Source organism: Dermacentor silvarum, chromosome 11 (assembly GCF_013339745.2).
Source record: "Dermacentor silvarum isolate Dsil-2018 chromosome 11, BIME_Dsil_1.4, whole genome shotgun sequence".
Classification (NCBI taxonomy): Eukaryota; Metazoa; Arthropoda; class Arachnida; order Ixodida; family Ixodidae; genus Dermacentor; species Dermacentor silvarum.
Genome location: NC_051164.1, coordinates 80,890,668 through 80,917,384, shown reverse-complemented (window position 1 = coordinate 80,917,384; position 26,717 = coordinate 80,890,668). Strand labels below are relative to the sequence as shown.

The 26,717-nt window shown below is 48.1% G+C and overlaps 1 protein-coding gene across 5 annotated transcripts in view; it reads left to right on the top strand.

The window, feature by feature from the left end:
- LOC119432422 (uncharacterized) overlaps positions 1-26,717 on the top strand; it is a 382,068-nt gene that overhangs the window by 245,682 nt on the left and 109,669 nt on the right. For all 5 annotated transcript variants that reach the window (XM_049658940.1, XM_049658939.1, XM_049658942.1 and 2 more), the window contains 2 exons: positions 12,220-12,399; positions 15,023-15,107. In XM_049658940.1, coding sequence (XP_049514897.1) covers positions 12,286-12,399; positions 15,023-15,107 — 199 coding nt within the window. In that variant the 5' untranslated portion in view covers positions 12,220-12,285. The remainder of the gene's footprint in view (positions 1-12,219; positions 12,400-15,022; positions 15,108-26,717) is intronic.

The window sequence follows — 26,717 nt, the reverse complement described above, 5'->3', positions numbered from 1 at the left end:
GGCCGTCACTGCGTGTTGCGTAGCGTAGCTTGCAACGCCGACACCGCGTTCCAATGCCGACACCGCGTTCCAGGAGACCCGCTCCGTGAATGCGTCTCTCTCTCTCATAGCGCGCAAAACCTTTTCACCTCGCAGAGCACGAGCGTACCAACGCGGCAGCTGTGGAAGAAGACGACGACGCTCGAACACAATCATACGGTTCGCATAATGCATGTTCTGCAAGCGTGGCTGTATAGCCTAGCGGTTACGACGCTCGCTTTGGCACCGGGGGTATGCGGGTTCTAGTCCGGCCTCGGCAAGAAAGTTTCTTTTCTTTTCTTTCTTGGTAGTTTCTTGATACGCACCACAAATTACGGCTGGCTTAAACAGTTTCGCTGTTCAAACTTCAGCGTACTACGAGTTACAGTTTGAGTGATATTGTGAACAAACATTATTAGGAAGAAATCGGAAACAGTATTTTTAACAGTGGAGCTGTTTAAACTCTTGGTTCGGCCGTGGAGCGTTAGCAGAAAACTGCGCCTAGCGATGACGTCATCGTAACCTGGGAGATAGTGGTAACCTCGCCTAGCGATGACGTCATCGCTCGGCGAGGTTACCACTATCTCCCAGGTTACCGTCGCCACAGCGCGAGGAGCGGCCGACGTATCCGGCGTTCGTCGGCCACGCCTCGCTGGCGTGGCGGCCCCGTGCCGAGCGCGCTCGCGCGTCAACGCTACGTCGGATTATAAAGTGGCCTTTAGAAGACTGCGCGCCGACCCCGAGTATCGTCCAGATACTCTGGGTCGACTAAGTTTGGCTAAGAACCAGCCAAGCCAGACCAAGTTAAGCAAAGACAAAGCTAAGAACCAGCCAAGCCAAACCAAGTTTAACAAAGGCAAAGCTAAGAACCAGCCAAGCCAAACCAAGTTCAGCAAATGAAAGCAAAGTTAAAGCTAGGGAAGAGCCACCAGCTTCGCTGTTTGCCCGGTCTTTGCGCCACTTAGTGTGAAGCTGGCCCAAATTTTTTTTGTAGCTTGTTTGGGCTGTAACTACCGTACGTAATGTGGTCCTGTACAAAGGGTTGGCGACCAGAGACCGCATTTTCTTAACTTTTGACTGGTTGCCCGGATGATAACCTTTTGTTCCCGCTTGAGTGCTCGGATAACGTCTGTGGCTTTTGGCTCGAGGTCACTTGCAGCTAGCCGACAACGGGAGCTAAACGAAGCACAATAACAACAAAATTAAACTATAGTCTGAAAGCAAGGACTCGTGGCAAGAATAAATAAATAAATAAATAAATAAATAAATAAATAAATAAATAAATAAATAAATAAATAAATAAATAAATAAATAAATAATCAATCAATCAATCAAAATGAGCTTTATTTATACAATGCAAAGAATGCGTACAAAAATATTTGGACCAATAGCCTATGTGGCTAGTACCTGGTCCAATACAGAAATAGCATATAGGTCAACCACGTACATATTTTCTCAGTGAATAATAACATTGCATACATGAACAAGTATTAATTTGTAAAGGAGGTGTTATTGCTCTTGTCTAGACAAGAAGAAGCGTTTACATGCAAGATCAAAGTTTCTGGTTACTTTTAATTCCACAGGCACAGTGTTCCACGTTATAGCGCCAAAAAACTCCAATAATCGTTCACCGTAGACATTGCTGCAATAAGGAAGGTTTAAGTTAAAGTTAGGTGCTTGTCTGCTGTTTGCACGTGGGAAGTTAAATATGTGTTGGGTAAGGGGAAGTTGGTGTTTAGTATTTTATGAACTAAACAAGTGATATTATAATTTCTTAAAGCCGTAAAAGAAAGGATACGAAGGTAAATAAACAGACTGCTACTAGGGTGATGAACAGAAGAAAATGTTATTATTCTTAGGGCGCGCTTTTGCAACTGCAGTATAGCTGTTAAGTATGTTAAGTAAGTATGTCCCCGAACAACGACGACGAACCGCCCGCAGAAGCGCAATCCGTGGAGCTTCGCCGAAGTCGCCGACTTGCCGGTCTGCCACCAGAGATGGCTTCCGACGGCGACAACCCGCCGCCTTCTTCCAGCTCCCAATGGCTGCCCTACATAGAACCACGAACCTTCGCCGGAAAAGCCGGGGAAGACGTGGATGGATGGCTCAGCTTTTACCAACGCGCAAGTCGGTTTAATGGCTGGAATGCCACCGCCCAGCTTAACAACGTTGCCTTCTTCCTCGAGGGAACCGCGTCAGTGTGGTTTGAAAACCACGAAGAAAGCATGACGACGTGGGAACGGTTCGTAGATGAAATCAAGAAGTGCTCCGGAGATCCCGCAGCTAAAAAGAAGCGTGCAGAACAAACCCTAATGCAGCGAGCCCAAGTTCCCGGCGAAACATGCACGACGTACATCGAGGAAGTGCTGAAATTGTGCAAGGCCCTGGACCCTCAGATGACAGAAGAGGACAAAGTTGGTCATCTTCTAAAAGGGATCGGTGAGGACGTGTACCAGTTCCTCATCGGAAAAGATAGTCTGGACTCCGTCAGTGACGTCATTCGGCACTGCCGCACGTTTGAAGCCTTGAGAGCTCGGCGTATCACACCGAAGTTCGGCCGCCTGGCGAACGTAACTAACGTCGCCAGTGTTGACGTGGTCCCAGCTTCATCGGACCTTGCGTCAGTTATTCGGCAAGTGGTGCGCGAAGAGCTTGACCGACGTGAGGCGGCTTCCCTCTCGACTCCGCGGGTTCGAGAGCCCTTTCCTCACTGCGACTTCGGTGAGACGTCCATCACCGCCGTCTCCGCAGATGCCTACAACTTCGCTCCTCGTTCAAGAGGAGCGAAGTTGACCCTACTATGAACGCGCATTCCAGTTCTCAGTTCCACGGCGGTTACTCACCCAGAGCACCTGCAGTTTCTCAAGAGTGGGATGGCCGTGCCAGTTATCCAGCGAATGACAATTTCAGTGCGTCCCGTGAGCGTCCCATCTGCTTCCAATGCGGTATTCGCGGACACGTCGCCAGATTTTGTCCTCATCGCCGTCGCACGTCACCACCGTCGTATGAGCGACCGCGCACTTTTTATCGGCGCAGCAATCGGCACGGTGACGGGACACGCTGGCCTTCTGACTCCGATGGCAGGACAAACCACCAGGCGAATTACCGTAGCGACTCAGCAGCTTCTGTGCGGAGCTTGACGCCACCGCCTTCACGCCAGCGCAGGTCTCCATCTCCGCGACGACGTCTGACGTCACCGCCGCCGGGAAACTAGGCGGCGCGACCAATGGAGGTGAGGTCGCCAGTCATCATCAGCTACACGCCCCTATGCCTCCGCCCGTCACCATGTGTCATAACAAGATTCGTGTTTTAGTGGACAATGTTGCTACGTTGGCCTTAGTGGACACAGGAGCGAGTGTCTCCGTTATCAGCCGGGATTTCAAAACCCAACTAGGCCGTAAAGTGATGTTTCTCTGGGATAACGCTAATGCATTTCGTGCTGTGAGTGGAGAGCTGCTCCGACCTATTGGAGTGTGCACCGCGAACGTTTATTTCTCTGATAACGTGTATCAAGCCGAATTTGCAGTGCTTGCTCAATCCACTCACAACGTAATTCTTGGCCTCGATTTCCTACAACAGTGCGGTGCCACTGTTGACTGCGGTACTGGCGAGCTTTTCCTCTCTCCTCTTGCCGACCAACCTGCTCCCTGTTCATGCACTCTCGCCGCCATTGAAGATGCTGTCTTACCAGCACGTTCGTTATCCAGAGTTCGCGTTGCTGCTTGCGGTGTCGACGCCGATACATTTGAAGCAATTGTTGAGCCTGTGCCTTCGATGGTTGTGAAAAAAGTTGCAGTGGCTTAGCTCGGCTATGCCAGGATATACGTAGCGTTAGCAAAGATTCAGCTGATTATTCTTAGCTTTCCTGGTTGTCTAGATTGTCAAGGATTAGCTTGATTGTCATGCTTACTGCTGCTCCAATGACACACACGCGGTATACGTATTATGTGGCACATGTATTCATTCCTCCTACGCTCAACCGCTAATTGTCAGGCAACTACTTCGGGATCCGATGAGTCAAGCTTCTCCGTTCTTCTGCGCTGTTGAGCAGCATTTGCGCTCTCCTTCTCCATGGCTATACCACACTGGCAAACGCCAGTCAGAAGCGCAGCGGCTCCAGCGCAGTGTCAGACGGCGACTGCACAGCGAGCGCGCGCCGGCGCCAGTGCGTCTACCACGGCTACGACGTCACTCCTCTGGAATGCGCAGACCGGCGGCGGTGAGTCGCGCGCGGCGGCGGCGGAGTGCGCGAGAGGTGCCGGCTCCGGTGGCTCCGGTGCGCAAGCCGTGTGACATCACTGATCCTTGCGCATGCGCAGCACGGCTCTTGATGTGCCGCGCGAAACGGGCTTGGCTAGGCCAGTGTAGCTAACGCTACAAAAAGTGTGCTCGTACCTCGATGCGTCCTCTCTGTGGCCTGCGGAACAACTACATTGTGGGTGTCAAATTTAACCTCCCAGTCAGTTGTGCTACCCAGGGGTATGCGACTTGCCTCTTTTGAAGTGGATACCAGCCTCCGCATAGGCACTTAACTGATGACACGTCACACACACCCCGAGAGCACGGGGCTGGCCCCGTTGTCCCTGAAGACTCGTTGCCTTTTCTAAAAATGATAAACAAGTCACTGTCTTCAGAGAAGCGTCAAGCCTTGGTCAGCGTCCTTAGCAAGCATGCGTCATTATTTGATTTCGATCAGAACGCTAGCAAAGTACGCGTTCCAGCTACGCGGGCTCACCACAGGATCGACACGGGTTCCGCGCATCCCATAAGGCAGAAGCCTTACCGCGTGTCCGCGTCAGAGCGCAAGATCATCGCTGAACAGGTCGACGACATGCTAGCCAAGGGCATCATCCAAGAATCCTCTAGCCCATGGGCTGCGCCGGTCATCCTCGTGAAAAAGAAAGATGGGTCCTGGGAGGTTTTGTGTCGACTACCGGCGTCTCAATTCTGTGACGAAGAAGGATGTGTATCCACTTCCCCGGATCGATGACGTTGTCGATTGCCTTCATTCCGCGTCCTACTTTTCATCTGTGGACCTCCGATCAGGATACTGGCAAATACCCATGCATTCAGCTGACAAAGAGAAAACCGCTTTTGTGACCCCAGACGGCTTGTTTGAATTCAACGTCATGCCGTTTGGTTTGTGCAACGCGCCTGCAACATTTGAAAGGTTTATGGACACGGTACTGCGCGGCCTGAAATGGGAGATTTGTTTGTGTTATCTTGATGACGTCGTCATTTTTGGCCGCACTTTTGCAGAGCACAACGATCGACTGGACATTGTTTTGACGTGCCTTGAACAAGCTGCCCTTACACTCAATTCAAAGAAATGTCACTTTGGCCAACGAGAGGCGCTAGTACTTGGTCATCTAGTGGACAAGAACGGGGTGCGACCAGATCCACAGAAGGTCGCTGCAGTTAGCGGCTTTAAACAACCGCAGTCACAGCGCGAGCTTAGGAGCTTCTTGGGTCTTTGCTCGTACTTTTGACGTTTTGTGCCCAACTTTGCCGATACTGCCTACCCCCTGACTTCATTGCTGCGCAAGGATAACCCTTTCATCTGGACAGCAGATTGCGATTCCTCGTTTCGTCAACTGAAGTTCCTGCTCTCTTCCGGGCCCATACTTCGTCATTTTGACCCCTCTGCCACAACAGAATTGCACACCGACGCGAGTGGAATCGGCCTCGGCGCCGTCCTCGTGCAGCGCTTTGGTGACGCCGAGCATGCCATTGCATACGTCAGCCGTTCGTTGAGCAAGGCCGAACAAAATTACACCGTCACTGAGCAAGAGTGTCTCGCCGTCGTCTTTGCAGTCCAGAAGTTCCGGCCATATCTCTACGGGCGCCGCTTCACGATCGTTACTGACCACCATTCACTATGTTGGTTAGTTGGTCTCCGCGACCCGTCTGGCCGCCTTGCTCGGTGGGCGCTACGTTTACAGGAATTTGACTTTGTAGTCCGTTACAAGAGTGGCCGACATCATGAGGACGCCGATTGTTTTTCGAGGCTCCCTCTACAAACAAGTGAATGTGACGCCGACAATTTCGATGAGTTTCTGGCTGCCATCGACGACATTCTTTTTCCCGACCTGGCCACCTTCCGGGAAGAGCAGCGTGACGACCGCAGCCTGGATGCCCTCTTCGCCTCAGCTGCTCAGCCATCAGGTAACAATGGCTTTGTCATCCAAGATGGCCTGCTCTACAGGAAGAATTATGCGGCTGATGGTGCCCGCCTCCTCTTAGTGGTCCCTAAAAAATTGAGAACCCACGTGCTCCGTGCTATGCACGACGACTCGACCGCTGGGCACCTGGGTTTCACCAGAACGTACCACCGCATTCAGGGCAGATTCTACTGGATCAGTATGCGACGGGATATAGAAAAGTATGTGGCCAGCTGTAACAAGTGCCAGCAATTCAAGCGCCCTAATACTGCTCCGGTCGGACTCCTTCACCCTGTAGCGCCACCATCATCTCCTTTCGAAATGGTTGGAGTGGATCTTCTCGGCCCATTCCCGCGCTCAACAAACGACAACCGTTGGATTATAGTCTGCGTCGACCATCTGACGCGTTATGCTGAAACCGCAGCGATGCCAAGGGCCACGGCTCTTGATGTTTCGAGCTTCCTCCTGTCCTCCGTTATACTCCGTCATGGACCCCCTCGTGTTATTGTGAGCGATCGCGGTCGCCAGTTCGTGGCCGACGTAGTCGAAGAGCTGTTGCGTCTCTGTGCTTGCCAGTTTCGCCACGCGACCCCGTATCACCCACAGACAAATGGTCTCGTCGAGCGCACTAACAGAACTTTGACCAACATGCTTTCGATGTACGTGGATTCCAGGCACAAAAATTGGGATGACATCTTGCCTTTTATGACATACGCCTACAACACCGCAAAGCATGAAACTACAGGCTACAGCCCTTTCTATCTTCTTTATGTTAGATCACCCCGCAGCTTCCTTGACACCATTCTACCTTTTACTCCTCATACGGACTCTTCTATTGCCCAGACTCTCTGCCGCGCTGAGGAAGCACGCCGCATAGCTCAGCTCCGTACGTTGGCATCCCAGGACCACTCCAAGATCCGCTACGATGCACGTCATAAGAATGTGTCATACGACAATGGGGACATTGTATGGCTTTGGACACCACTTCGCAAGCGCGGCCTGTGCCAGAAGTTTCTGGCTCGTTACACCGGGCCTTTCGTCATCACCGATCGCCTAAGTGATGTAACCTACTCTATTGCTCGTCTCGTGTCCAATGGCTACCGGTCTAAGAAGACGCAGCTTGTTCACGTCGCTCGCCTGAAACGCTGTCATCCACGTGACTCCGAGTGGGTGTAACAGTTACTCGCCCAGCGGGCTTCGTCTGAGACGGGAGGAGTGTTACGCTAAAGCTACGAAAAGGACTGAAGAAGAGGAGAACGAAGTGCACTTGCCTTGGTAGCGGCTCGGTGTCGGCGCGGCCCCTTTTCATCAATTCATCTGTTAAATAAACGCACCCCATCGTAACAATATGTTAGGCCCCATATTTCACAACAATAACCCAGGTGGGTATGAAATAAAGAAAAATATATGCAACGAAGCAAAGCACGAGGAAAATATTGCCGGGCACGGGCCAGGGTACGTAACAGCTGAAAGCGAGTTTCCTACAGACAAGGTTAATTTGTTTTCGCCAATGCAAGTGACAGTCTAAAGCAACTGCTAAATATTTAAGCGTGCCAGAAAGAGCAAAAAAACTTCGTTTCTTGCAAATGATAAGAAGGAAATAAATATTATTGCTTTGTTGGATACGATAGTACAATCATTCCAATGCAGGGCTCTTTCGTTTGAGCAACAACAGTGGCACACGACTCCTACATAACTTTTCTGTAAACTAGTGGTCTGAACTGTTAATATGTCGATATTTTCAGGGGGCATCAGGCTACATTCCTAAACGAGCACTGAACTTTATATAATAATATATATATATATATATATATATATATATATATATATTATACGTATCACTGGCGGCAATTATTTTTTGGATTGCAATGGTCAACCAAATCTAATATCCCCGATGCTGTCCTCGCCTTTAGTGTCTGATGCCTGTATGTTGCCATGATAATATATACAGGGTGTCCCACGTAACTTTAGCCAAACTTTAAAAATATGCAAATGCCACCTAGCTCAACAAAACCAAGATAATGCTGTTTGCGGTCGCTTACAGATACTCAGATTATTTTTGCATTCCGCCTAATTAGATAATTAGTCATAATTAATTAATCAACTTCTCAATTATTATAATTAGGTGAAAAGTGTCAATGAGAAAATTGTAGAGCACTTTGAAAAACTCCCGATACAGCTTTCTGTTGCTCAATGCGTGCAACATAAAAGTGTTTTTTTCTGAGCGTGAAAGAAGCCCGCGAACGCGCGCAAAATTGCCGCGCGACTGGCCGCTCGAGGTACTCTCGCATGTATGTTCTCGCCCTCGCTCTTCATAGGCACGTTGCTCCTCGGGAGTCCGGACTATACGCGGTGACAGAAGCGAAGTTAAATTCAAAATGGAGGACGGCAACTTATCTTTCTGGTTTGATTATACGTCGGCACCATGGGAGAGCGGAAGGAAAGGAAACTAGATACGCAAACGCTTGGAACGCCGACAAAGAGAGGGTGGTGTGAACGCAGACATGGCCGACGCGGGTCGCTCAGCGGCAAATCTTTGAGAAACTTTGATTGTATACCTGTGAGTCTACTGATTATGAAAATGCTGCCTATGGATAACTAATCCGCTCAAAATTCGTATCCGAGGCACGCCGACGACTCAGCTGTGGAAGAAGATGACGACCAACATGCGAGCAGTGGCACGAGCGCGTTCGCGCGGGACCTGATCCTCGAAACCCTAGCCATGAACAGCGTCGCTGTAATAAGTGCGTGTGTGTGTGTGTTTGTGTTTCTCACATGTTTAACTTGCACTTCATTTTCTCGCACATAATGACGAATAAGATAGGTGTAAGAATAGGCTTCCAAATGAATGAATGAACGAATGGCATCTTCATTTGAAAGTCTGGCGCTTTGGCCTATGTCGGGGGGCTAAGCGAAGTCAGGAATGTGAATGTGTCGAAAGGGGCTGAAGAGGGGGGGGGGGGGGGGGGGCTAAACATACGATGGTCAGTCAGCTGTCTGCGTGCGTCCTATTGTCTGAATAGCAAACCAGACATGTCAGCCAAGGCCAGTAGCGAGTCTTACACGGTCACGTAGTTCGGAGTCGTCGTCCTGTCTAGGTATGCTTTTTGCTGTCTGTTTTATTCAAAATCCGCCGTTAACGCTCCGTGGTATATAGGTCAGAACGACCTATATACCACGGGTGGGGCCCGAGCCATTCCGACCTATCACATTGGGCTATTGGCGGATTTTCAACAAAAACGGACTGGAATAGTTTTACCGGGTTTCTTGTTTTGCGTTATACCGGCCGTGCGCTGGCTCCGCCAAAGATGCGATTGAACGCAGCGTTCACGGTGCCTCGACTTCGCTTCGTCGTTTTTGCGGCCAAACGGACTCCGCGTCTCTGCAAACCGTGTAACCCTTCGCGCACGAGCCGCGCATGAGCCGGCGATAGCGGGACTGCACGACACCAACGACGGCGTCGTCGTTATTGCGTCTCGAGTGTACGTGTAATTGCTATCGCAATCAAACTCTACAGTGCCCGCTCTGACGTCAGTGCAAAAAATTAAAAAAAGACAAAAACTACGAGCTGACGTAACGCTGTTTACCAGTGACGTAAAGAGCGTGTAACCGCTATCGCTTTAAATAAATGAATATAATTCGTTATGCAGGGGCGCGATCTTGTACGCGTTCCAAAATGGAATGGAGGCGTTCCGTTCCATCGAGCCGTACACGATTGGTCAATTTCAACCGCGACGTTCAAATTGACCAGTCGTGTGCGGCTCGATGGAACGGAACGCCTCCGTTCCATTTTGGAACGCGTACAAGATCGCGCCCCAGGTCACTTCGTTGTAAAGGTCGCGCACCACACAGCTCGCAATGGAACCGGGACAGAATTGTTCCTTCGTTATACAGGTCATTTCGTTGTAGAGGCATTCGTTGTAGAGGCATTCGTTGTAGAGGCATTCATTGTAGAGGCATTCGTTGTAGAGGCATTCATTGTAGAGGCATTCGTTGTAGAGGCATTCATTGTAGAGGCATTCGTTGTATACAGGCGCCCTACTGTTAGTAGCGAGATAAATTTCCTCTCACCTTTAACCAGAGTTTGTTACAGCCTCAACGACTCTCGGACGTCTCAAGTTCGCGAGCACGTGCACGCTATTCGCAGCTGCCAACGCCGTGCTTTGTCTCACTGTACTGTCTCCCTCGCTTCAACCGCCATGCGATGCCTCTTTTTAAAATTTTTCATTTGTTTTATTATAAATATTTTCTTACACCTAGCGCGCTCGCACGTTTGTTTGCTCGGGACCGATGCACGCGGCTAACGTCTCCCGAGGAAAAATGGGAGAAAAGAGGGAGTGAGGGAAAAGACGCGTTGTGTATGCGGGTTAATTGCGGCGAGTTATTAATATTAATCAACTCTCGCGGCCGGCTCCGGCTGCCGGGTTCGCGCTGGAGGCGTTAACGATCTGTCGCACGGGGAAATTTTTCTCTGCCGCGAACAACTACGAAAGAGAGACTCTCTCGACTCTGCATACTGCAGGACGCCTGACTGAACCCTTTGCCGTTTCTCTTACTCTATACTGTGTACTTGTCGGCCTATATCGCCGCATTAGCCTGCTTCGCGCGCCGGGTCTCCGAGGAACGTTACTTGTAGTCGACTGGATGTTCCTCTTAAAGGGAAAGGCTTGAGTGCTGGCCACGGTGGGTTATTAGTCCGCGAACCGCGGTTTAAGCTGTACGCAAGCGCCCAGTAGGATGTTCTTTTGGAGGTTCCTCAGCCACGCAGTGGAACGGGGAATATTATTTTAGAGATTCAAAAACAAGTGGCAGGTGCCGGGTGGCTGTCACAAGTACACAGCGATGTTGCAGCTTAATGCACGTCAACGGGCTAATTGGTGAGACATGACTGTGGACTGCGGCGCGTAGTGCTTTCGACAAACATTACTGGAAAAAACTCTTGCGCTAGGAGTTGCAGCTACGGTGGTTTAGGCAGCATGGAAATGGTGGGTAATACATGGATTTGCCTGTTGCTGCGGCCTTTTTGCTTCAAACGGCCTTTGCGACTTTGCGAATTGAACATTTTCTGCGAAACGTGGCATTATAAATTCGACAATCCGGGCAACAATTTGGGTGGCTTTGGTCCCCGCCTGCGGCGAATTCTCTGTTCTCACGTTTCTATGTTTCAATTATGCTTAATGATTAACTTTGCTTATGTTTGTTTTTTCTGGCATCATTTTCTGTCTATCTTCGTATGACTGAGACCATTCACCTGCGATATTTTTTAGATAACGTCTTAAGTAGAGTCGTCCTTGGAATTTTCGCAGGGCTTACAATTGCAACTCGGCACTAAAACGAGAGGTTTTCCCACATTACACGAGCCTGCAGTGGCGCCCTCTATACTACGAATCTGTGTCGTGACTCTTGCATTCGTCGCACTTGCATCGACTGAAACGACCTTCCTGGATCCATCGCTGCCCCCCCCTCCCTTTTGGATGCATCAAACATCAACTTTATAGTATATTGCGTTGTTCTGTAGTGCCTATATGAATTGAAAGCATGCATACTAAATGTATCAAATGTGACTTGTATGCCGTATGCGCTGCGAATATGTTACGGTACTTAGGCCGTTAAATTAAGTCGATTAACCATTTATTTAATGGTGTCTGGCTACGGATTTCGCAGGGTAACACCAACGAATCTAGTTAGGATTCAGTCAGGATCCAGTCAGGGTAGTAATTTGGATGAGTTGGTTATTCATAATGAACTTGTTTTAGCGCTGACAGATATGGACACAATATGGGGCACACGATATACTTAAACATGACAGCACAAGAAATAAATTAGTTGAAAGTAGCGCTTCGTGTGTCCTATGCCCCTTACTGGGTCCGTGTCGGTCAGCGCTGAAGCAAGTTCACTAGTTAGGATCGACTAAACGGTTCACGCTATCAAATTTCTCAATTCATCTCCCGTCTGCCTCTGCTTCGCTGCATATAACATATTGCAGATCGTTCACAACATCACATGGCATTATATTGAGCACTATCACGTGTTTTTGCAGGGTCGTGGATTCGCTTCCTTCGTGTGCCAGTGGCAAGAAGGGACGAGTGAGTGACGTGGCGTCGCGATGACGTGGTACGACCTCTCCTCCTTCGTCGACCACCGGGAGCATCTCCTGGAGGAAGCCTTCGGGGCGCTCTCTCCCGACGAACTGAATATCCTTACTCCAGTGGAATTGCAGGTATAGTAGTGGTAATTTAGTTTTAACAGCGGAGCTGTTTAAGCCCAGCGTTAGTCCGTAACGTGCGAACAGAAATTGTGGGCCGATCCTGGCGGTAGTGCAGAAAGGGTCCAAGCCCAGTGGCACATACCCCTATGAACTAGCGAAGGTGTTCAAGCCTAGCCCAAATACGTGGCCAATACCTTGCGATAGCCAATTAGTTAGCCAATCGATAGCTAATCGGTAATCGATCAATAATATACGGAACATGCTTGGGATGACTTGGTAGTGCTTAGCCTAGCACTAATACGTGGCCAATACCTTGCGATAGCCCATCGATAGACAATCAATAGGTAATCGATAATCGATCAATAATCAATAAATTTCTAAAAGCACTGTGGATAACTTGGTAGTGCTTAACCTTGCCCAATTATGTGGCCAATACCTTGCGATAGCCCATTGATAGACAATCAATAGGTAATCGATAAGCGATCAATCATCAATAAATTTCGGAAAATGCTGGGGATGACTTGGTAGTGCTAGGTGCCGATCAGCTCCGCTGTTTCTTTAGCCTTGCGCCACTAGTGCAAGCTGCGCAAATTTTTTTTATAGCGAAGTTGTTTAGGTGGACCCTGTGCCGCTCATTGTCGGAGTTTGCTAAAAAAGGCGCCACGTGACCTAGCGGGAGAGGAGAGGAAAAGAAGAGCTCAACAGGGGGAAAGGAATTGGAGTAACCCCTTTCCCCCTGTGAGAATGCTGTGAGAGGGTGCAGATGAAAAGGAGCACGAGGAGTGGCGTTGACGTTTGTCGCGTCGTCCAATACTCGCGTTGGAGGGGGAGAGCGTGAGGTGAGTCAACCAATATCGGTGTAGGAAAAAAGTAGGTCAACGGAGAAGTGGGGTGTGAGAGGAGTTAGCGTTAGTTGCATATACGGAGCATTTGGTTAAGGACTCTTGTCTGGGAACGTCGTAGAAAAAAAAAAAAATAAGCGTGAGGAGCGCGCTAGGAACGCCGTCGCCTGTGGACGCCGACGCGTCCTATCTCCCGCAAATAGCGCCATTCGGGCCAGCCAAGCGGTCGCGAATGCATAGCTTCGCTATGCACACCTTCACCACAGAGTGGAAGGGGCGGTGATTTTTTTATTTAAAGAATAAATAAACGATAGACAACTAAATAAGAAGACAAGGAAGAAAAGAAAGTTTGCTGCCAACTGCACTGTAACTGTCTACCGCAGACGGCTAACATATGAGTGCGCACAAGGGATTTGCGTTTTGCTTCTGCTACAGCACTTCTTTTTGAAACAGCGTCCGTGCGCTGGTGCGATCAATTACTAATCTGACGGTAAAGTGAGGCCCAATTAAGACTCGTGAGAGAGTGTACTGGCCTAGTTTGTGAACGCTTAGCTCTCACGCCAACTATAAAAACAGATTGCTCCTGCCGGGTGGTATGTTATTGCAATGTGCAGCTGACAGTGACAACTTTGTGCACCTTATTATCCGCTTGCTGCCAATGGTGTCAGATCTCAGTCAAAAGGCGTGCGCTCCCAAAGAAGACCTACATTCCGCGTAATCTTCAACATAGAACACAGCGAGGTATTCCCTTTCCTATCGTTTTGTTTTTATTTTATTCGTTGGTAATCCTAATAAGTGTGCATTTAGAAAGCCTTTATATGGTCATTTTGTAAGCTGTTTTGTTTCACATTAGATGTTTTGCCTTCACCAACGTAACCTGTGTAGGTTTTGCCGACAGTTGGTGCGTAGTTAAAAGTGCAAGGCTCATGGTATGTCTGCAGATATTCCAGGAGATTTTTGTGGACTCATGTGAGCTTCCAGCGCTATCTTTTTGTTGATCTTTCTACTTTTTCTTTGTTTCTATATCTTTAATCCGTGGTTTTGGCACGTGACACTTGATAATCTGTTTTTTTTCTCTATATATATACCTTGGATTTCCTGTAACCAAGCAGATTATGGACTTTAATGGACAAATTTTCAGATCGACTAAATAACTTCGTGACTGGTTTCCTCAAGCTGGGATGGACAAAGTGCGCTTTGCAGCACCCTGGCGTCCTAATTTCGGATCCTAATTTCGTCTCATTGGTTGGGCGTGCTTTGGGTAGGTGGCAGCGCGCAATCCATGGGTATTTGCATGGGACAGTGCAAACAGAATCGAATTTGTACTGGTTGATAGATAGAGAGGGAGAGAGACTAAGGAATGGCAGAGAGGTTATCCAGGTGCGAGTTGCCGGTTTACTACCCTGCACTGGGGTGGGGGAAATAGGGGTTGGAAAGAGCGGTAACAAAAAGAAAAGAAAAAAAAACGGAAAGAAAAAGAACAAGAAAGGTGACAGGAAAGGCGTTCCACCAATTACAGGCGTACTGGTCTGTAGAAAAAACTATTAGGTATATGGTAAATTATTTAAGGAGTGCCTAGGTTTGCCAGTGTGCATCATAGGGTTTCGGGGGTCGGGGACTTTCATTTAACGCAGGAAATTATAAGTCGAAAAGGTCACGTCAGTTCTTTCAACTTTCTCTGCCGCTGCTGCATAGAGATATTGTTTGGTGACATCTATTTTATCTCCCATTGATGTCGTGTTCTCTCTTTTTTTTTTTCTTCTCCCTTTTCCACCCTTTTCCGATGTCATCAGAACATACCACTGGAAGAGCTCAAGCAACTTTGCATGCAGCAACTCCAAAGAATGACCCGCGCGCGACTCCTGGCGGTTCTCCAAGGTAAGTGTAGGCAACCCGCTTGCTTCGACTTTCAGTGTTGGTTGCAAGCCGCTGAATCTCTGTGACGTCATCGAATGACGTCCTCTAAGCCACTCTGAGCTCGAAGGCGAGCGAGCGGTTTTTTTCTTCGCCTTCGCTACCCTCCCCCACGGGCTCTCCCTCTCCCTTGCCGTGTACTTCGCTAGCAGACACGTGGGCTCTAGTCCTGATAACCGGAAGCACCGTCAGCTTCCGGTTGTCATGACTACGCCCTTTTCAGCTATACGCAGTTGATGCCGCTAGCACGCCACTGCAAAACACGCTAGACGAGGTGAATTCGGTTGAATGAACGCGGCAGGAAAACTAGGGGACGTCTTCTCAGATAGTCACTTTCGGAGATACCACTTTCAGCGCGCGCGCACTGATTGGCTGTTTGAGCAGCACCGCTCTAATCATGCAACCCGCCGTGTACTACGTCACGTGAAAGTGACAGTATAGCCGAAAGCGATCGTCCGAGAACACCTCCCTAGATGACGGCGAAGATAAAGTTGTGCGACTGCATGGGCGAAGGCGCTCTAGGAGACGAATCGGAGCTGGCCTCCCTCGTACAGACGAACCAATCGACAGCTTTCACCCAGGTGGCGTCACGTACGTGACCCTGTCGGCGTCACGACGTGTGAAGAAGGTACCGGAGAAGCCGGGATGAGTAGCACGTAGTTGTTTCTTGAATTTCTGGCTTCGCGGCGCGGTGCGTAGCTGCTGCTATTTTCGCGAAAGATAATCGTTATAGCCTTCTGTAGGCGATTCGCATGCACAGAATGAGTTATAACGTAAAATGTGGCCAAAATTCCAGAGACGATATAGGGGTGCTTTGAGGTTACAGGTTGTAGATGGTAAAGTAAATAATGACGTTGAGATACGGCCGAGTTTGTAAAGAGAGAGAGAGAGAGAGGAACAACTGTAAATCAATGGTTAAGCGTTCAATCAACCACACAGTGCAACAAGCAATTATGAGGTTACCTTTCAGATTGCTTGTCATTGGCCTATAGTTACTGATCAAAATGAATGATGCGGCTCATTTTGCGCTATAACATATAGTCAATTAAATGTATCCGAACACGACAAGCGTTTCTTTTATTCTAAACACGCATAAGGGGGCGTTTCCTACGTCGAGCTAACATGAAAACACGCCTTTTCTTCTTTTATTTTGTTCTTTTTTGTTTTATCGGCTCAATTGACGGATGTTTTCAGGTGTTCTATGATTGTAGGACACCGGACCTGAAGTCTCTCGGGGTCCACAGGCTTAGGGAGCCTACATGTAACGCGGCGCGTTGCATGTAGGCTCCCTACGCAGGCTCATTTCTGCCGAGGCGCCTGCATCCCTCGTCCTCTAAAGAAACGTCGACTCTTCAAGTAACACTATCATAACGCGTTGTAAACGACGTGCATAGTGATAAGGCAGGATCCCTGGCCCGTCATCTCGGGTGGAGATGTTTGGAAACCCGCTTCTTCCAGCTCGCTGACACATTTTTGTTTTACAGGCACACGACGCGTCGCGGCTCGTTCGCGCCAGTGACTGACAGAGCCCCGAGAGCAGCTAGCTGTCAACGTGTCGACAACGCGTTCTCTCTCTCTCTTTTTCGGTGTCCCAAAACACGAAGACGGTCCTCTCTGCCACAGCTCGTTATACCGTTCAGCGTCCGTGAATGCGGCCGCGCACTTAGAGCGGCGTCTTTAGCTCGCGTTTTAATTATTCCCCCCAAGCTCGCGGTTTAGAATGCGCAATCTGTCGTCTGGTCGTCGTCCACTGTTCACGATGTAGAGGAACCTCGCTTCGCCGCCCGAGCCTGCGACCCGTGAAAGCGACTGCGAGTGACGTGCACGTGTGCTGCGTATATGCGTGGAGGATACGGCGTGTGGAGTTTTGCATTATGTCGGAACACGTTGTCCGCAGCCGAGGGAGGACGGCAAACTCGAGCCGCACCGTGTTTCACGTATAGCACTCGACACGTTTGAAGGAGGTTGATATGCAGCGTGTCTGCACGGGCGTGCGGAAGCTATACCCACTAAAGAAAACGTTCTTATCGTTTGAAAGCTTCGTCCTAAGTTGTTGCCATGTGTGCGGTATGTCGGCAGCTCGAAGTGCAACCCCGTGTTTGTGTTTTAGTTGCCTGCCTTACTGTTTGTTCCGCGCTGTCTATGCGATCTATTAGTGCACAGCAAGTCGCGGGGTGGTAGAGGCTGTTGTAGAAAAGGATTGATAGTCTTAGTTGCACAACACTGCAAGATGGTTTGACGCCCAGCAACGAGGGCAACTTGGTGCGTTTGTCGTTCTCCCAAGTTTTGGACACTTGGTAATAGTAAGAATATTTGTCGACCAACTCTATCACATTGCCATATTTTTTTTCGACGCGTTATACACAATTTCTGATGTGTTTTTTTTATCGCCTCGCTCTCCAGTCAACCTCCAGGTACCTCTTTTCTATTACATGTATGAATTTAGTGGAGAGGTTGGTGCCTTGTGTGGCGCCGGTTGGGGCTCTTCTCCGCAGGGCGAACGCTGCTAAATCACGAAGAACATTGAAATAACATTGAAGACAGTCAAATGTCAAACTTCTTGAACGCCCGCAAAGGATATGAAGAAAACGAGACACACCTCGAAAGAAAAAGGAATGTTTTTTAACGTTTTGGGCGAGGGGCCGGCCTTCCTCAGAAGTTTTTTCCCACACGCACACGCACACGCACACGCACACACACACACACACACACACACACACACACACACAACACACACACACACACACACACACACACGCACGACCACGCAACCGCATGCACGCCAAACGCACGATACCAGAAGCGCAACAACAATGACACCAAGGACAACATAGGGAAAATTATTTTGAACTTACCATCGGATTATAGGACATGATAATTAAAGAAATGAAAAATGGGTGAAACTCTCTCTTTTCTCTTCTCTCTTCTCTATATATCATCTATATAGATATATATAAATGGGTGAACTCTCTCTTTCTCTCTCTCTCTCTCTCTCTCTCTATATATTAATATTATATATTAATATATAGAAAGAGGAGAGAGAGAGAGTTCACCCATTTTCAATTCTTTAATATTGGCGCCTAGAAGGCTAGACGATTTATTTTTAATGACATAGAGGAGAGTATAAAGTGACACTCGGAGACACAAACAGTTCCGTAAACAATTGAAAGTACAGAAAATAGTCGGAAAACACGCACAGAGTTCGACATTTTTGCCGATGAGGCGGCTCGCGTATCTTCATAGAGCTACATAACAGTATGCAGAGCTACAAACGTACATATCACAATGCTCTTTTCAGGCTCAGTGAGAATACGATAAGTTCTCTTTCTACCATGATTCTTGTCGTACTGTGACCCACCAGACGTGTTTTGTGATCCTTCTTAAACTACAGTGCATCGGACGCGAATCTTGTAGGCAGTGTGCATAGTGATGGGCGCATTGAACTGTTATTGGATTTTAATTGTTTGTGATGGAACACATTTTATGTGTTTGGATATCTGTGTGTCTGTCGCTTACATCTGTATGTTTGCTCAGTAGTGCTCACCGTGCGTACTTCCCTCTCATGTTCCAGACGATTGTGTTAGTAATGTTCTGAAATCCCTCCAACGGATGGTGTACCCATGCAATTATTTTCCGATTAAAGTGGGCTTAAGCGACGTTGTTAAAACAATCCTCGAGGTTGCGTTAAGCTTTAAGGACCAACTGTAGGCGAATTCTTCCGGTATTGTCAGTACGTAACTATATATGACCAAGGTGCTTGAAATGATCTCGTTACGAGCGCCACCACGCGGCCAAATGTGCCTCACGGTAGATATAGATTTGGCGAAATTGACGAGGGTGGCGGAAAAAACAGATGTGAACATCTTCGACGCGTGCGGAAAAGAATTACCGCCCGCTTTGACCATGTCGCTCTTTTCTCGCTTTTTTAAAGTGTGAACGAAACCTTACGGCTTTTTTTTTTTTTCGCTTCGTCTGTTGCTTTCTACATCGCACGCACATGAGGCCACGCTTCGAGGAAGTTGGCCTTCGGGAAACTTTGTGACACTTTGTGTGACACTTAGTGTCTACGTCAGAGCGGCCGACTATGCCATTCGAAGAGACGACAATAGAGCTTCGCTAGAAAGGAGTTAAGCGCGGAAACGAACAGACGTCGCTGCGATGAGTATCTTTCCGTAATGTTGCGGGCTTCGATTTCCGATAAATGCGGCCCTTGGAATAAACGTCACCGTGTTTCGACGCGATAAAGCCGGCGATTAGCGCGCCGTTCTAATGCCTCGCGCCAGGTCATTTCATTGTTCCTTTATACTAATCTCTAAAATGTGTACGGTTTCTTCACAGACTCCGGGAAAATAGTGACATTAGCGAAGCTCTGTCAAACGTATGCCGCTTTATTGTATCGAAACTGCCTTTCTTTATCGCGGACAGATTCAAAAGAGGACCACACTAACGAGCTCGTTTTGCGGATCAGCGTTTAAAGCGACACCTGGCGATCCGTTGACGCGCGTAATGTTTAGCTTTCATAGCCGGTAACTGCAGCACTCATTGTTTCCTTTGAGCAAATTGAAAGCGAAGAACGCGTTTCCTTAATGATGTCGTCAACGAACAATGCTTGTCAGCTCTCGGGCTTTTGTCTTTAAATGGCTTTGAGTGAAGGCAGCATGTGTTATTCGTTTTCCTGGATATCGTTACTGATGATGTTCGCTATGCGGGCGTCTTCATAAATTAAACGCGTTAGCTGGCAAGCAGTAAACTGTGTGTAGCTGTAATGATGAATGAATGAATGAATGAATGAATGAATGAATGAATGAATGAATGAATGAATGAATGAATGAATGAATGAAGGAATCAATCTTTTATTTAACGTGCCCAGGAGCAACACTTTGGTCTGAGTGCTGGCGCACAGATAAAAGAAGACAAAAATTGGCTGTGGCTTAACTCAGTTATGCCTGGATGAGCGCAGCGAGAGGTACGGTTAATCTTATTGTTTAGCTTGGTTCTCTCTAGGGTTACACCTTTATCATTTAGCTTCGTACGTCTGAGTGTTTAGGTTTGGTTGTTACCTCTCGTTAAGTTATTGTTACATTAAAGACTAGACATTTTTTAAAATGTAAGGCATTTATTTTGAGTCTTCATCTTGTTGTTTCTCAATTGCCACAAATATGGTCGGTGAGGCGGGAGGATAAGGGGTTGTCGTCCAGTGACTTGAACACGTTTCGGGTGCTATCCTCATCTGAATCCACTCGCCTGGCCGCTCCGTACTTACGACGCTTACGGCGGGTGCAAGGCGTCACGCGAGCCGAGATGGCGTGTGGCTTCATGCGCGATGTGTTCTCGCGACACCTAGCGTTGGTGGTCGCGTAATCTCAAGTTTTGGGAGACACGTTCAAGCTAAATAGAACACGAAGCGTTCGCTCGCCGCGGCTGCCGCTATTCATCACGCCAGCGTTCTGACACCGAGTGGCCGCGGTCGTCGCGTGTGATCTGTTCACGTTTGCATGCACGCGCGTGACGCCATGCTTGTTAATTTAGTTAGTAAGCGAATGTTTACTGCGCTCTATACGTCTGATAGAACTACTACACTTACATCGCATAGCTGCCTCATTATTTGCTATAGTAATCAATGCGTCGCCTTTCGGGTGAAATTGCGATTTCTTGCATCCCGTCGCTCGTTGCGCGGTCCTTGACTTTCAATCTTCAAGGCTAACCGTCAAGTTTCTTCCCGATATGTGAGTGCCGGTATTGTATACTTTTCTTTCTTTTTTTTAAGGATAGCGGCAAGTTGTCGGCATGCTGCCTTCTCAACGCGAACTCTTCCGCTTTCCCCCTCCCCAAGCGTACGGTAGCCAACCGGGCACGACCTTGGTTAACCTCTCTGCCTTTCCCTTTTCGTTTTTGTCTCTCACTTCTAATCGCGATCGTCTTTTTATCAGTCAGCCTGATGGAATCCAGGGGCATCCGGTTCGCGAAATACGTGCATGACGGAATTAACGGAAACCTGGAACGTTCGGACCGAGCAAAGCGCTGTTTTCTTTTTCTTATTCCCCCCTTCCCTTCCCTTCCCCCCCCCCTTTTTTTTTGTTTCTCATGACGATAAGGAGATACTGCTGATGAAGTAACTTTTGAGTGAAAAGATCATTTTGGAGAGACCCCCCCCCCTGTCTTCTGCATTTTCTCGCTGCTCATCATTAGTGTTAATGAGCCGTGATTAACGCTGGGGCACCCATTATCATCACCTCCGCTCCTGTCATCACGTGTCATTTTCTGACTGGCCATCGCTTCATCGACCGGGATTTAAAAGGTGGCCTTTGCTCTCTTGTTATTTCTTCGGAGGCAGCTTTTGTTTCCCAGGTTTCAAGAAACGAATTTAATGTTTTTTCTCTCTCTCATTCTGAACGTCGGCATAACGCTCCTCAGATTAGCATTTTCCAAGCCCAGCAGCCTCTCCGAGCTCTCCTAAGTTTAGGTGCAGTTTCTTTTCTCATTTTTTTCTCTCTCTCTTCTTTCTTTTATAAGAGTTACGTGATGCATCGTTAAGTGACAACGGCAGCTCTCAGAATAAGATTTTGCTGTCGTTTGTTTTTTTTTTTTTTTAAGGCGCCGAAAGCGAAAAACAAGCACAAGGACGAAGGCTGGACACACGCGCCGACTACACCTCAGCGTTCACTGTACAAAAAACAGAAACGAAAAGAAAAAATGTGGCCTGTAAAAAAATTAAAAATTTACGGGACACTTAGCATACACCGGTGGTCGCCCGGACATTCACATCACTCCCTCTATCTCACATATCAGAAAAGGTAAGGCGACAAAGACAACTAACTTGATCGCGATCAATCGTTACGTAGCCATCATTTTAGGTTCACAATCTAGTAGTACTACGGATACACGGCTGATGGAAATATCCCTCACTGGTGGCGCATGCCCACTCTATTGTTAGGCGTTTATGTTATGTACACCCGGCGACCAAAGTTTACGGACCACGGGATCTCGGAAAAATGTTCAATTCCCGAGCAGCCTGTAGCAGTAGCCAGTAACACTGTACACGACAATGTTGCTAGCAAATTCTAGTCGAGGCCCGAATTGCAAATACCAGGCTGCGTTGTTAGGCTGCGGAGATATCCAACTTTTTCTCAGATTTCATGGTCCGTAATGGTTTGTCGCCGGGTGTACATCCAGTGAAGGGGGCTCAGTTGTAGTCGGCGCGTGTGTCCTGTCTTCCTTCATGTACTTGTCCTTGGTTTTAAGCGCAGATTTAAGAATGAATCAGCACCAACTCGCCAAGCTTGCTACTAATGTGAGCTGTCGGTCCACTGCTCCTCTTTTTGGGTACTGGGCTTGTAAATACGATTTTCCGTGCTCAGTGTCTGCGTGCGAGTGGAGTGGGAAATCGGCGTAGGAAACGTTGCGTTCTCTTGTGATGTAACTAATCAGTGGATGAATAAGTAGAGGAATGAGCAGAGCGATGGTGGAATGGAAAGAATGTGAAAAAGAAAGAAAGACAATAGAGAGCCAGTGCACGCGACAGACACGTTTCGTGTTCAAGTGTTCATATGTGCAGGTTTTGACGTGGTACTCTCCAAGCGTGATGTGTGGTGACTGCACCAAATAAACTAGACCGTGCTTCCAGTGCTGATAGCCATGATGACGCTGTCTGCACGGTTGTGAACTGTGTAATATATAGCATGTGCAGTTCTTGTTTTGTTATTTTGGTGTCTTCACCCTGTTCGTTCTGTTATTTCTTTTTTCTGAATAGTGTTTGGAACTTCGGAATAGCCGGTCCTAAAGCGACCTACGTCCCCGTTTTTCTTCGCTCATTAATAAATGAAATAAATAATATATCGGCGGACCCACGCACTCGCGGGAATCAGTTTAAGCTAAGCTTAATTTGATATTTACTGAAATACCTTCGCTTCGTCTGTTTCACTTCTGTGCAGCCCAACGATCCTCGCTAAATCCACGCTCCGGCGCTATTTTGTTCACTCAGCTTTCTCCACAATTGGCTGCTGTTATTGCCAACTGCTTCACTTCTGTGTCGCCGACTTCTTCCATTTCCTGTTGCCGACTTCCAGATTTCCCCGTGGCTGAACGCTATTCGCTCAATGCGCACTGTGGCCCCATTCCCCATACCTCCTTTCCCCAGTGCAGGGTAGCAAACCGGACGTGCGTCGGGTTAACCTCCCTGCCTTTCCTCTCTTCTATCTCTTTCTCTCTTGCCCATTCTGTTTACTTCACTTTTTTCGCCGCACTTGGTTGATTTTATGCTGACTTCTTCACTTCTCTGTAGCCCTCTTGCTCACTTCTTGCCTCATCTTCCACTTTTCTATGCGGGCTTCTACTCAGAGGCACATACCAAATGTTGGGCATTGGCCGGGAATATTCGCATGCCGCTGCAAGTATCCCAGTGACCCAATGTGTTTTTTTTTTTCGAACACGGACCTATCAGAACATTCACATCAGCAACAAGTTGATGGATAATGGGTAAGACAACAGCATTCAACACCCGAAAAGTAAAGGGGGGGGGGGGGGGGGAGGGTGGAGAGGAGGACATAAGGTTGGCTTCAAAACCCCATAATTCTGCAGCCCTTATATTTCGCTGAACACGCACCTCGTGCATTATCGCATCTGCTATAGATTGCCGCGTTTCTGATCCGGATCCGGAGCGTTGACCAACAATTTTTTGAATATGCGATAAAGATTCGAGAACTTCCACAAACTTTTCAAATAGGAAAACTTGAGAAAGATAAGGGGCCGCGGAATGAAAGGAATTCACGGTGTTGGGCCTAAATTCATTGTTGCTATTAATATTTTCTTTCTTTCACTTCACACTGTACTCACGGACAACAGCGCGATAGCTGTGCTCTCACTTTCCTTTCTTCTTATTTTTTTTTTCGCGCCTTTAGCGCTCTCGTCTCTTCGCTCTCTTTTAAGCTTGATGCTTGAACCGCCGCGCTTTGCCCGTACGTAGCCTTCTTTGTTTCACTCAGTCTCTCGTTCATTAACTCTTTCTTTCTATTCACACTCCGCACGTTTGAGGTCATTAAACATGTTCTTTCCTTTGCTTGCCCCGCACGCCTTTTCTTTTCTTTTTTCTCGTTTCTCTACTTTGAACTGTCAGCGGTTGCGCTGCGCCGGGTTGAGGGATGGCCGTGCGGTGTCGTTGTGGCTAATTAGAGCCCCAATTTGAACAGCGGCCATGATACGCATCTGTCCCTCTCCCCCATTTTTTTCTCTTATTACTTTTACTTTTCAGCCTTGGTAGCGCTAAGCGTACGCAGCAACCCTGTAGAATTTTTCATCCACTCCGCTGACTCTGTCTCTCTTCGCGTGGTCTCTGCGCGTGTGTTTCCATTTTTGTGATTACATTTATTATGTTTCTTTGTTTTTTTCGAGACTCGCCGCGCGATAAACATCTAAGCATCCTCTCGCGGTATTTCTACTGTTTGTTATATTACTAATAGTTTGCTTTTATTTAGGGCTTTCAGCCCCACTTTCCTCGCGAGGCTAAATTGTGATTAAAGAGTGAAGCCGCATTTCGCCGCTGTTGCTGTTGTCGCCGGCGTCGCCCTTCTCGGTCATCAAAGTTCCAGTTCCTCGCTTGTTTGTTTGTTTGCATGTGTCGTCTTGTTTCTTTTTTTAAATAACAACGCCGCGGTGTGGAGCACGAACAAACAAGTGTTTGCTGCACTTTTGTTTTTCTTCCTCTCTCGAAGTGCGTTTTTTGGGGGGCCTGAATCTGTCCGAGCTTGCAAATGCGATGTCCCTGTGACAAAGCGGGCTAATTCACTCGCCAGGCTGACGCCATGCCCCGCCCGCAATGCTTGTCCGCTGCAGCGTTATCGCTGGCTCACGCAATTCGCGCGTGGCAAATTTGTTTTCATCAAGCAATGGACGCACGCGGAGCGGGGAGAGAAGGAGTTGTCGGATGACGCAATATAATGGGCCCCCGCGACTGATTGTAAAACTTCACCGCTAGGTGGCGCAAAACTTTGTAAAAGTTGCGCCGGGTGGATATACTCAGTGCTACATAGCACTCGTTTCCCTCTCACTCACTCACTCACTCGCACACTCACTCACTCACTCGCACACTCGCACACTCGCACACTCACTCACTCACTCACTCACTCACTCACTCACTCACTCACTCACTCACTCACTCACTCACTCAGTCACTCACTCACTCACTCACTCACTCACTCACTCACTCACTCACTCACTCACTCACTCACTCACTCACTCACTCACTCACTCTTTCTATCTCTCTCTCTCTCTCTGACGGACTTTTACAGCGAAGCTGTATATGGCTAGGGCAAAGAGACGTTGTCTCTTTTTCCAGCTATCTCCGTCGCCGCTCATCATTCCAGCGTTGAATTTCACTTCTCTTCTGTCGTCGTAATGTGGAGGCCACGCTTACGGGGGTATGAGCCATTGCTTAATTAAGGGGGTATTAGCCATTCATTGTCTTACGTGACGGACACATTTAATAGCACAGGTGATACGCTAATGTGCGTGCTTACCTGTCATCACGGTGACCAGCGATAAGGAAAATGAATGCGTTCGTACCTTTGTTCAAAATTATGTGTCGCCTCTGTGTCGTGCCCTAAACAGCTTCGCTGGTCGTCCACCCTCACAGAGTGGAATGGCTCATGATTTTTTTTTTCGGAGCAGTGGGTTGCTGTCGATTACGGTCGCATTAGCGTTTGCGTCACGTTACATTTCGTTACTTTTTCCGAGAGGTTTCAGCGCTTTCCGAACTAAATGGCTGAGGCCTTCGTGTTATCCCACATACTACTCACCGGCTGGTCACACTAAAACAGGCAGCTCAGACTTTGATATACTGTTATCACTAGAGAAATGATGTGTTGCAGAAGTCGTTGAGACCTCCTCGGAAATTGAATTGAAATAAATTAAAGCGTGATCTTACGTGCCAAAACGACGATATGATTACATGACACGCCGTATTGAGGGAATCGGCAATAATTTCCACCACCTGCGGTTCTCTAACGTGCACCTAAGTTTAAGTGCACGAGTGTGTTGTGGGAAATATGCGCTGTTGCTCCACTTATTATTGTAAAGAAAGCGCCATTTTACGCATTGAAGCACGAGAATACCTGGAACGCCAATCTATTTAGTCGCGCACTTTGGAAACTACAATTAATATCCACCCGCAGTGGTGGCTTAGTGTCTTTGACGGTGTACTGGAAAGCACGAAGTCGCGGGATCGAATCCCGGCCGCGGCGGCCGCATTTAAGTGTGGACGAAATGCAAAAACGCCCGTGTACCGTGCATTGGTTGCACGTTAAGGAACCCCAGGTGGTCAAAATTAATCCGGAGTCCCCCACTACGGCGTGCCTCGTAATCGTATCGTGGTTTATTTCGCACGTAAAACCCCGGAATTTGATTTTAATTAATACCTCGAAACTGGTGTCATCCTCAGAATTAGCCTCAAGCGAATACATCGCCTTGCGAATTCGCGGGATACAATTTGTAAATTGCAATATGTGTGGTAAAGTAATCGGCTAAGCACTTAATTATTGAAATAGTGTTCATTAGTCGAGTATGCATTCGAATTTATTGTGC